The sequence below is a fragment of the Labrus bergylta genome, chromosome 9 (genome assembly GCF_963930695.1).
Source record: "Labrus bergylta chromosome 9, fLabBer1.1, whole genome shotgun sequence".
Taxonomy (NCBI): domain Eukaryota; kingdom Metazoa; phylum Chordata; class Actinopteri; order Labriformes; family Labridae; genus Labrus; species Labrus bergylta.
In genome coordinates, this window is record NC_089203.1 from 2,165,506 (window position 1) to 2,177,636 (window position 12,131).

Here is a 12,131-nt window from a genome sequence, read left to right on the forward strand (position 1 = left end):
GTGTCCTTCTACTCACATATTGTTCTCTGATCCTGAGACTTGTGTTGTTGTAACACTTCTCCTGTTTGTTTTCACCTGGTACTCCTTTAAAACGTGGGCAGGGTTAGTAAAAGAAGAACAACAGTCTGGTGCACAGTGTGTGTGAGCTGTGTTTTCCTCTGCGGCCTCTATTAGGCTGCAGTGTACTGACTTGTCCTGCAGGGGGCTCTGTTTGGCTGTGTGCTATCTGGCTCCATGTCAGGGCTCTGTGCTGCTGGTTGCAGTAGTGATGTGTTGCTGGAGTCACTGGGTTACAGTTCACTCAGTGAACCTCTAGGTGTCACTCCTGATCTAGCTGTGAGGGCAGCAGAGGAGGGCGGGGTCTCTATAAGAGCCAGACCCCTCTGCTGCTCCTCAGCTTCAGCACCTCCATCAACAACTCTGATCCTTTGTGTTTAGACAAATCAAGAGGCTGGATGATGTCTGACAGGGTGCACATCCTCTCTGAGGGTCTCTGGATGAATCATGTTGTTCAGATTCTAAAACGTCCTCGTGTGAGCTGGAGGGACGCACAGAAACTCTGAACCTCAATGTGCTGAGGAGACGCAGAAGACCCAGGGCGGGTTGGAAGTGGTGATGGGTTTAAAGGGGTGATGGGTTTAAAGGGGTGATGGGTGTGGCCTATAAGTAAACTGTAGTCGTGTTAAATCAGGGGCTTGTTCGGGATCACAGAGACAAACTAAACCTTGAATGAACCTGGATCTAGGTTGTCGTGGATTATCTCTAATAATCAAATGTAGATTCAAAGCACAGACACAGGGGGATGAGTATATTACTTTTTATTGTGTGCCGCCCTCTCCCTCCACAAGAATCCACAAAGACGAGTGAATATAGTGATGTTTACATATCATCATCGTGACCAATCAAAAAGAAGCACGATACAAAAGACAGTTTAAATAGTAAGAATGTCGATCGCATGTCAAAGTTTGATTCCACGTATACTCAACATGCATCATAAATATAAAAATAGACTTCTGATTAACGTATTTACACTTTTGTTTATAAATATAAGAATACAAATGTATTTTTAAAATACAAAGATAAATACAGTCACATAGTGTACATTGTGTACCAAACCAGCAATAACAAACATTTTTGGATATTTAGCATTCACAAAACACAGTTATTACATTAGAAATGCAACTTTAACGACACTTGCACGTCTTGTTTTTTTGTCTTGGTTCATACTTCACGTTTCTTTTTCGCCGTCTCAGTCAGTGAGCGGTGAATAATAAATTAAGAAGCAGGACGTCTAGCTCTGCCGGACGTCCTGTAACAGTTTGTTGATCTCGGCCACCAGCTCGCTGGCGTCCACCAGCTCGTGTCGGCTGTCGCTGCGTTTGCCCTGAAGGTGGCTGAGCACTGAGTCAAAATCGTCCTCCTCATAGTTCTCAGGGATCTCCTCCATGGCCGGCAGCCACTTGGAGGAGGGCCCGGGGAGCGGCACCGACACCTGCACCGGAGCCGGGCCGGGCTGCACCAGAGTGGGGCTGACCAGCGCCGTCAGCAGGGGGCTGCTGTGGGGTTTGGGGGCGTGGCCGCTGTTCTGGGGGCTGTTTTTGGGCGCCTGTGAGCCCTTATGGCAGCCGCTCTGCGAGCCCAATTTGGTGCTGGGTTTCAGGGTGTGGTAGCTGCCCCCCTGGTGGTGTCCTGATGGGCCGATGCTGCTTCCCGGGTTCTGGAAGTGGGTGTTGGCAGCCCAGGCTGCGACGCCCTGCTGGTGGACGGAGGGGTTAGATTTTCCGGGGAGGTGGCCTCTCCTGCGGTCTAAAGATCCGGTCATAGGAACCCCCACTCCGCTCAGACTGGTCGCCTTCTGGGTCTCGTTGACCTGGACATACGAATCCAGACCCTGAGGAAGTAACCGCTGGAACACGCTGCTCATCTCGGACAGCAGCGACGTGGTCCCACACAGGTCTTCATCTCCAGCATCTCCCCTCCTGTCCTGCCCCCCCTCCTCCTCGTCGCCGTCCTCGCTGCACAGGTCCTTGCCGAAGGTGGAGAAGCTCTGGTTGCGGGCGGGGCCGGTGTCAGTGCAGGGCTGGGGGGTCTTCTCCTGGGACAGCTCGGTGGCTTGGCGGGCTTCCTCCCCGGGGATGTAGAGGTTGCTGCGGTAGTCGGAGGAGGACGACGCCGGCGAGGCCAGGGGGGGCATCCAGCACTGGTCCGAGTGACCCAGGACCCGACACTCCTCTGTGCACAGCCTCATTGCTGCAAAGACAGACATGTGGGTCGTAAGTAAAAGAAATACTGAGCCACACATGAAATCACTTTGTGCAGGAAAGGACAGAACAGGACGTCAGCGCGTCAACTCAAGAGGACTTCAAGACAAACCCAGACCCCCCTGTCCGGTTACAACCACGGATCTCTGTCTTTTGTCGGTTTCTAACTGAATTAAAAAAATCATTTGATCAGCTGTTCTAATCTGAGTTCAGATTTAAAGAAAAGTGAAAATTTGCTGCAGGATGGTTCATATTTATTCACCTTTACACAGGATTTACCTGGTCCCCAATCAGATCTCACTTTAGGCCCCTCCCCCACAGCCTGAGCTACGACTATAACCACACCTCCATAGCACTATTGAGCCATTCAAAGATTTAAATGAAGGTCGACAACATTTGACTCCTTTAATACTTTTAGATAACAAACGTCTACAAATGAGAAGTCAAAGCTAATGTTCATCATCTTCATTAAGATAGAAGAGTTAATATCAGCTCTGTGCTGCAGAGTCTTCCTGTTATTTTCATGTGTAAAAGAGACGCTGCTCCTCCTGGCTGCCTGTCGTCGGCTGTTTGTGTGTCTCTGAGAGCAAGGCGGGATTCTGCCTCTAATTAGTGTGAACGGCTCTCTGCAGGAGCTCTGCCTGCTACACTACCTTCCAATGTGTTTACCACGGAGAGACAATCGAGCGAGGCCGATCGATGCACATTACCCATTCAGAAAAAACTCCTCCTCTAAAAGGCCTGAATTTTTCTCTTTCAAGTCGCTGTTTTCAATTTTAAATCTTCAAATAGAAAATCTCTGAAGAATAAATTAGACAAATCAAATATGCCAACTTAAAGCCTTCATTAAAGGAGTGCCGCGCCTTTCAGTTGTGCCATTGAGGGACTTCATTATCGCCTCATTAACATGAAAGGAACATTTATAATACATCTTAGAGCAGATGAAGAGTGCGTTTGGGTGCACTGGAAGGGAAAGAAACAGCACGGGGGATGATCTACTGATGAAAGGCAGAAATACACGATTTAACTGATTTGTGAAGAAATGAGAAGAGAGAACACAAGAGGCAAACATTGACTGAAGGGCTGACTGACTGACTGACTGACTGAAGGGCTAACTGACTGACTGAAGGGCTAACTGACTGACTGAAGGGCTAACTGACTGACTGACTGACTGACTGAAGGGCTAACTGACTGAAGGGCTGACTGACTGACTGACTGACTGACTGACTGACTGACTGAAGGGCTAACTGACTGACTGAAGGGCTGACTGACTGACTGACTGACTGACTGACTGACTGACTGACTGAAGGGCTAACTGACTGACTGAAGGGTTAACTGACTGACTGACTGACTGACTGAAGGGCTGACTGACTGAAGGGCTAACTGACTGACTGACTGACTGACTGACTGACTGACTGAAGGGCTAACTGACTGACTGACTGACTGACTGACTGACTGACTGACTGACTGACTGACTGAAGGGCTAACTGACTGACTGACTGACTGACTGACTGAAGGGCTGACTGACTGAAGGGCTAACTGACTGACTGACTGACTGAAGGGCTAACTGACTGACTGACTGACTGACTGACTGACTGACTGACTGACTGACTGACTGACTGAAGGGCTAACTGACTGACTGACTGACTGACTGACTGACTGACTGAAGGGCTGACTGACTGAAGGGCTAACTGACTGACTGACTGACTGACTGACTGACTGACTGAAGGGCTAACTGACTGACTGACTGACTGACTGACTGACTGACTGACTGACTGACTGAAGGGCTAACTGACTGACTGACTGACTGACTGACTGAAGGGCTGACTGATTGAAGGGCTAACTGACTGACTGACTGACTGACTGACTGACTGACTGAAGGGCTAACTGACTGACTGACTGACTGACTGACTGACTGACTGACTGAAGGGCTGACTGACTGAAGGGCTAACTGACTGACTGACTGACTGAAGGGCTAACTGACTGACTGACTGACTGACTGACTGACTGACTGACTGAAGGGCTGACTGACTGAAGGGCTAACTGACTGACTGACTGACTGACTGACTGACTGACTGACTGACTGAAGGGCTGACTGACTGAAGGGCTAACTGACTGACTGACTGACTGACTGACTGACTGAAGGGCTAACTGACTGACTGACTGACTGACTGACTGACTGAAGGGCTGACTGACTGAAGGGCTAACTGACTGACTGACTGACTGACTGACTGACTGAAGGGCTAACTGACTGACTGACTGACTGAAGGGCTAACTGACTGACTGACTGACTGACTGAAGGTCTGCATGACTGACTGACTGACTGAAGGACTGACTGAAGGTCTGCATGACTGACCGACTGACTGAAGGTCTGCATGACTGACTGAAGGATTGACTGAAGGTCTGCATGACTGATTGACTGACTGAAGGACTGACTGACTGACTGAAGGGCTGCATGACTGACTGAAGGGCTGACTGACTGACTGACTGACTGACTGACTGGAGGACTGACTGGCTCTCCATGGAGCAGAGAGACAATGAGAGCGGCACATAGATTCGTCTTAAAGGGACATTACACAACGCTTTGTTTCTACATGTTCCTTAAACACATACATGAAGAAAGAACACAGAACAGACAGCACACACACACACTTGACTTGACTGTGTGTGCTTAATACGACACAAACCCCCCATGAACAACCCTGATGACATCACAATGACGTCATCACACCCCCAGGGTGTCATAGAGCTGCTGACAAATGATGGAGTCTCAGCCTTGGTTCACTCCGCCTGTAGGTGAACTCTCCGTTTACTCCTTGTTCATTATGCACACGGAGCTGGGTCAGAATGTTTAGAATCAGGTAAAACTCAGACAAACAGAGAAGGTCCAACCAGCTCACCTTTGACTCTGTGATTTTAAGTCTGGATGTGGTCTGAGCTCAGGGTTTCAGTCAGAGGCTGGACCTCTGAGCCGAGGTGTAAACCTCCCAGCTCATGAGCTTTATTGAACAGAACACACCATGTGTGGAGGGATGTAGAAAGAGTCACAGTTTGTTTGATTGACCTTAAACCCCCTAATCGGACGACTCCCATTGTTAGCTGATACAGCACGTCATCACATCTCCGTGGGTCTCAATGGAGTTTTAGCGGTTAGCCTAGCTTAGCATTGAGCCTGGAAGGAGTCAGAAATGGTTGGACCGGACGTTAAAGAGCATCTCTTTCAGGAAGTGTAATAACTTGTTTGTTTACTAACGTTGGCGGCGGTTAATCTGCTGCTGCTGCTGCATCTGGTTGTTGTTTATGAAATGAAAAAAGAAATAATGCAAACATCTGCATGTTTTTATCTGCGGGGCTCCAGGAGGAGAGAGGCAGGGAAGCTAAGCTCGACTAAACACAACGTGACTCCAGCTCAGAAGCGTCTGTAACACCCAACAAGGGATTGATCATAATCCTCTAATCTCACGCTGACAGAGAGAAAGAGAATCAGTGTATGAACCCCCAGCCTCGCATATTCTTTCTAAAATACTCAAAAGAGAGAACGAGAGTGTCACACATTACGGCCATTTGGATGATTTAGGGACGTTTTTAAGGGTTTCTTAGAGTTTGCAGCGTTTGGAGCCTGATATCTTCCGCATGGAGACGAGCTGCAGACAAAGAGCTTACTTTCTACCTGGTACCCCCCCCCCCCCCCCATCCCCCACCCCCCCACCTGAGCTGCCATTTTCAGCCATAATGACAGGGCAGCAACTAAATGCTGCTCAGAATCCTCCTGGCTGCAGTGGACTCGGGGGCGGGAGGCGGGGGTGAACGCACAGAGCGAGAGAGAGGTGAGCTCTGAGATGTAATTATGCTCTTCAGGGCTTAATCATGAGCGCAACTCTGTGCCGACTCCATAGCAACTGTTCGTCACATGGCAATTAAACGCTTCCTTTTCATCAGGAGAGCAGAAGAGGCTTGAGTTTGGACGGCTGAAAGTGAAGGCTGGAAGGTGGGAAAAAGGAGAGAGTGACTAACGAGGAGCGAGGAGGTGTTAGTGATGAGATCGTCTGCCCGTCTGGGTCGACTTTAATTGGGGATGTAGCTCAAAACGCAGAGCGGAGTGATGGCTGTGTGGGAAGCTGGTTGGAAAAGAAGCGGGAGCTCTGGGAGGAGAGGGATGGCGTGGTGATGAAGCTGCAGCTCTGTGAAGACAGACCCAGAGTTTTTACAGAGCGCCACTGTTTCCTACTCAGCTCGTCTGTGAGAGCTGCCAGGTGTGTGCTGCTCTGTGTGAGTGGAATATAACTGTGGGGGTCAGTAAGAGGTCTGTCTGTGGGGGTGGGGGGGGGCAGGCCATGCAGAGGGGCAGAATGGAGGAGGATCAGCTGAGCTCTCTGCTCAGATAGACGGAGCATCATTCACAAACCTGCAGGTTCGATGCACATGCAGAAAATTGCAATGGCAAACAGGAAAGACGTGCAGGAGTGGCTGAAAGCGTACCGGGTTACACATCAGATGAGCATGATGATGAACTTCCTGTGAAACAAACTCTGGGTTTCATTCAGGATTTTAGGAGTGTGAGGAGAAATAAGACGGGCTCAGGTCTAGAAGAGGAGCCGAAACTTTCTGTTTTAATAAAACACCCAATCAAAAAGAGTCCTGGGTCGTCGTCATACTGTGACAACATAATGTGTCATACTCATTAAAGATGTCATCAGAGTGGCATTCAAAGAGGCTAACAACACTGACACACATCCATAGCTAGTGTGATTTTAGGAAGCTGGTCGTGGATTTGGTCTCATTCTTGATTGATTGGTGACGTTTTGGAGAGAGATCATACCATACAGCATGAAATACTGCATAGATACGACATTTAAATCATCTCATATAGAATTTAAAATGTCGTATTTAAATAAATTATTCATGCCTTTATGAAGAATACATTGAGCAAAGTTAAAAAAAAAGAGCTCAGCCTTAGTGTTCATCGTGTGGCCTCTAGGGGGGGTTAAAACCCAAAGGTTGACCGCCTGTTTCAGCCCGGCTGGGGCAGTGACTGAGAACAGATGCTGAGCCCCCTGATTAACGAGCTGACCATTAGTGGACTCTAAGTGAACATTTCCTCCTCTCTGACTTCTGGTGAAAACACTGAACTGAACGTTTGTTTTTTCAGGCTGCTGAGCTTTAAATTAGTTTCATTATTAGAACTCATAAAGCTGATTTTAGAAACATACCGGACCAGTTTAACAGTTAAAGTTCTGCTCTCTAGATTGAGATGTGGATGCTCAGCAGAGAGGATGGGATATGAAGGGAGGGGGGGTGTTGGGGGTGTGGTGGATGTGGGGCTAGGGGTGTACCTGCATGCGTTCTGTGCTGGCCATCAGGGGCATATATCTCAGTAAAGCCCTCACCAAGGAGCCGGTCCATGGGAGACTCCCTGCCGGGCTCGTAGTCGCTGTCCCCGGCTTCACTGTCTCCACGGCCGCTGTCCTTCAGGCTGAACTTATCCATCTCGTTCAGGGCGTACCTACACACACACACACACACACGCAGATGTTTGAACCACTCCTCAGAGATAACCACACCATCATCATGGACTGTAATATCATCAAAGGGTTGAAGTGAAGCCAGGCCACTGGTGGATAATAAGGTGCACAGAGAGGCAGGCAGCGCTCTGCAGGAGAGGTTTTACATACTATTATGCAAATGAGAAGTTCCTGAGCGTACACTTTGACTCTAAACCAATAAGCTTCTGAAAAACAGGTAAAACCACGCTGCAAACACTCAGACCTGACCAAGTGCAGACGTCTAAATTAAAGAGAAAAAACATCCTGTTACACTTCATATAATCCACGTTCACCTGACAATCCCCATGAATATCTTATTTCAGGAAGCACAGGATGAGGCGGGAAGTGCTGGTTCTGAGATGTACAGACTCGTTTGGATAGAGACTTTGGTTGATTCAGATCGCTGCATTGGCAGATTTTGACTCATTACGAGCACTTCAGGCTTTATTTTGTGTTTTTTTATATCCTGAAATAAGACGCTCATGTGGACCTGTGAGCTGGAATCACATATCTTTTTTAACAGAGACAAATGCACTCGGTAAGGTTTCAGTTTTTTTTGCAGTGCAATGTGGAAACGTTTCAACAAAAAAGGACTGAGCATGTGCGTTTACCTGTAGCTGCGGGTGTATTTGTTGCCTCTGAAGCTGGGTCGTGGCTGGTACTGGCCCTGATGGAGCATGGACAGAAGCTGTGAGACTTGCTACCATCCCAAGAGAAACCAACAAAGAGGACAAAACAAAAAGAAAGAGACAAAAATAAAAGGAAAAAATGAAGAGGGGGAATGAATGGAGGCAAACAAGCAAGGCCACAAGACAATGTTTGGGGGGGGGAGTGGGGGATGGGGGATGGGGGGGTAGCTTCTTAATGTGATGGTCAACAAAAATATGACACAACGAGCTGAAGGCAACAGAATGTGGAGCGAGGGAAACATTCAGATGACTTAAATATTACAGACATTCATCTTTACGTTTTAAAACATTAACGCTCCGTGTTTATACCGTTAGCGCTCGCTGAACGTCTGACTACAGCCGACACATCTGACAGAGACTCTTACCTCGACGGGAGGGGTGGCGTGGGCCAGTTCCAGAGCAAAGCTCTCCGGGACGTGATTGGAGGAGATGGTGACCAGGCTGTTGAGGGACTGGCGGCTGTGGTGGCTCTGCCTGCTCCCCAGGGTGCCCCCTCTGTCGGGCGCTGGGGAGGCTGAGGGCGAGCGGGGGTGGGCTCTAACAGGCAGGGTCCCGTTGACGGTGGGGACCAGGGTGATGTCGGCCTTGTGGATCTGCCTAGCGGGCTTCTTGGGGTGGTTCTGGTAGCTGCTCTCCGCCACCCGGCAGTTGTAGTTGTGCCTAGGGTCTTTCTTCTCCCGGCTGCAGCGGGCGGTGGCGAACATCACCATGACGACCAGCAGCAGAGCACAAACGGCGCCCAGGGAGATGATGACGATGAGGGAGAGGTCCAGGGGGCCCTGGCTGGAGCCGGTGGGGTAGAGAGGGGGGAGGATGTCCATGGTCTCCTGCAGGGAGAGGCGGAGGAGCGCCGTGGTGGACAGCCGGCTGGTACCCCGGTCCGTCACCTCCACCCTGATCTCCATCATGTCCCTTGGAGCCTGCTCCAGGCTGGCGTTGGTCCTGAGCTCACATCGGCGCGCGTCCATTACGAAGAGTCCGTCCTCGTTGCCGCCGATGATGGCGCAGCTCATCTCTCCGTTGGCGCCGGCGTCCCGGTCGGTGACTTTGAGGGCAGTGATCAGCTGACCTGGCGATGCGTACTTCCACACGGGCAGCTCCGCCGTGTGATTCCTGAGGGAGGGGGAGTGGATGATCGGCGGGTTGTCGTTCTCATCCAGGACGGTCAGCAGGACGGTGGTGTTGGTCGACAGCGCTGGGTTTCCTCCGTCGCGCGCCTGAATAGTGAACGCGATGCGGCTGACGTCTTCGTGGTCGAAGCTGCGTAAGGCGTAGATGGCGCCGTTGGACGGGTCGATGGTGACGTACGTGGAGATGGGGCTCCCCTGGACCAGAGCGTCGATGACGGTGTAGGTGACTTGGCCGTTGGTGCCCAGGTCCGGATCCGAGGCCACCACCGTCATCAGGTACGCTCCGGGAGAGTTGTTCTCCGACTTGAAGACCTCGTAGCGGCTCTTCTCGAAGCTCGGCGGGTTGTCGTTCTCGTCAAGCACCTGCACCGTGAAGTGTTTGATGGTGGAGAGGCTGGGGGAGCCTCGGTCCTCGGCGATGACGGTCAGACTGTACTCGGACCTCTTCTCGCGGTCCAGAGACACGTTGGTGAGGATCATGAAGTTCCTCTCGTAGGTCTTCTGAAGTCTGAAGTGACCGTGTCCGTGCAGCCTGCACACCACCTCGCCGTTCAACCCTGCGTCGCTGTCGTCCACGCGCACCAGAGCGATGAAGGTGTCCACAGGGGCGCCCTCCGAGACGTAGGCCACCTCCTCTTTGCCGGGCGTCATCAGGTTGATGTTTATCTCTGGTTTGTTGTCGTTCACGTCCACCACCTTCACCACAATCTTACACAGTCCGGGGATAGAATTAGGTCCCAGATCCTGAGCCTGGACGTCCAGCTCGAAGGAGGCGGCGCTCTCATAATCCACTTTCTTAATCAGCGTGATGTGACCGTTTTCCTGGTTTATCTTAAAGGTCTCCAGGATCTTTGGAGGGACGTGGCTGCTGAAGGAGTACACTATTTTCCCGTTAGTGCCCTCATCTGGATCCGTGGCGTTTAAATCAATGATCAGAGTCCCGAGGGGGGAGTTCTCCAGCAGATTGATGATATACGACTGCTCCTCAAACGCGGGGCTGTTGTCGTTCGAATCGGAGATACTTATCTTGATCAGAGTGGAGCCGGACTTCGGAGGCACGCCGTTATCCGAGGCTGTGAGCTGCAGCTGGTAGCTGGACTGCACCTCCCGGTCCAGCTCGCGCATCACCACCAGTTCCGCGTACTTGGCTCCGTCCGTCCGCGTCCTCACCTCGATCTTAAAGAAGTTGTTCGTTGTCAGGGAGTACGTGTGCAGGGAGTTCTCCCCGACGTCTGCATCCACGGCTCCGTCCAGCGGAACGCGCGTCCCCACGGCTGCGCTCTCGGAGATCTCGATGGGAACGATGGCGCGGGAGAAGTGCGGAGAGTTGTCGTTAATATCCAGCACCTCCACCTCCACATGGAACAGCTGCAGGTACTCCGTGGGGAGCGTGACCACGTCGAATTCAATCGAGCAGTTCAAGTTTTTCTCACAGAGCTTCTCGCGGTCGATTTTAGTGCCGATACTGATCTCCCCGTCCTCCTCCCGGACGTTCAGGAACGGAGTACTCCCCCGCTGCATAGCGCGGAACCGAAAGGTCAGAGAACTCGGTAGCTTGGATAAAACCCCGGAAACATCCTCTTTAAGCCGCGCAATAACCGTGCCCACTTTCTGCTCCTCGTAAACTTTATATTTCAGAGTCTTACCGGAGGCGCCGTGCAGGAGCGCGACCAGAAGCACAAGCTTGAGTAGTCCCGAAGAGAAAAGATTTCCTTTGGTTTGGATCATTTTCGCCCCCATCTCCTGCGCGCTCACTGTGGTCGATTACTTCCACAGAGGGGAAAAACACCGGGGAAAGAATGTGCGTCCTCTTAGATATGTGTCATGATAGATCCTCCGTCTCCGCTGCTGCTGCTCACTGTCCGCAGAGAGAAAAACTCCGCAAATGATTCAGAAATAAATAAAGGAATACAAATAAATAAAAGTTTGCTTGTTTTTTTAAAAGCTTGGCACACATCCACAAAGCGCGGGGCTGCTTTCCTGCGGTCAGATCTGTTGCGTATATCGACATATGCCCGTCGCCTCGTGTGTGCGCTCGTGAATGAGTGAGAGTGAGTGTCTGAGAGAAGAAAAGGCGCAGCTTTCGCCCGGGCTGTGTGTGAGAGTGAGAGAGCGACACAGAGAAAGAGGGAGAGAGAGAGAGAGAGAGGGAGGAGGAGGAGGAGGGAGTGTGTCTGTGTGTGTGTGTGTGCGCGCTCTCTCTCTCTGCCCGCCCCGCACCCAAACTGCGTCTCTTTTCCACACAAAAACAACCCCCCCCACCTCCCCGTCCCCCACTCCCTCTCCTGCTAAATCACCAGAATGGCCTCCTTCAAGCAGCACAGGAGGGACTATTGATGGCAGCCCCCCCCCCCCTCCCCCGGCTCAGAGGACACCCCGGTATTAAAAGTGTGCCACAACAATCGGCCGGAGGAGGAATTATTCTGGGCTCACACACTCCGAACAGAGGCATGCACACACTGACCCGCGGCAGACTTACATTGTTATACTTTCAATTCACAAAGTGTG

General features: G+C 51.0%; 1 protein-coding gene across 3 annotated transcripts; it reads right to left on the reverse strand.

Annotated features, from left to right (window-relative positions):
- Positions 1-803: 803 nt before the first annotated feature.
- pcdh18b (protocadherin 18b) lies at positions 804-11,730 on the reverse strand. Of its 3 annotated transcripts, none has more exons than XM_065958857.1 (4): positions 8,859-11,730; positions 8,416-8,504; positions 7,649-7,764; positions 804-2,250 (listed from the first exon to the last, which is right to left on the reverse strand). In XM_065958857.1, exons 1-4 carry the CDS (start codon positions 11,361-11,363, stop codon positions 1,292-1,294), a joined length of 3,669 nt encoding a protein of 1,222 aa, XP_065814929.1. In that variant the 5' UTR covers positions 11,364-11,730; the 3' UTR covers positions 804-1,291. The 3 variants fall into 3 exon arrangements, with proteins under 3 accessions (XP_065814929.1, XP_065814928.1, XP_065814927.1); XM_065958856.1 differs by having other exon boundaries at positions 7,595-7,764; positions 8,416-8,471; positions 8,859-11,729; XM_065958855.1 differs by having other exon boundaries at positions 7,595-7,764; positions 8,859-11,729.
- Between the last annotated feature and the right edge of the window lie 401 nt (positions 11,731-12,131).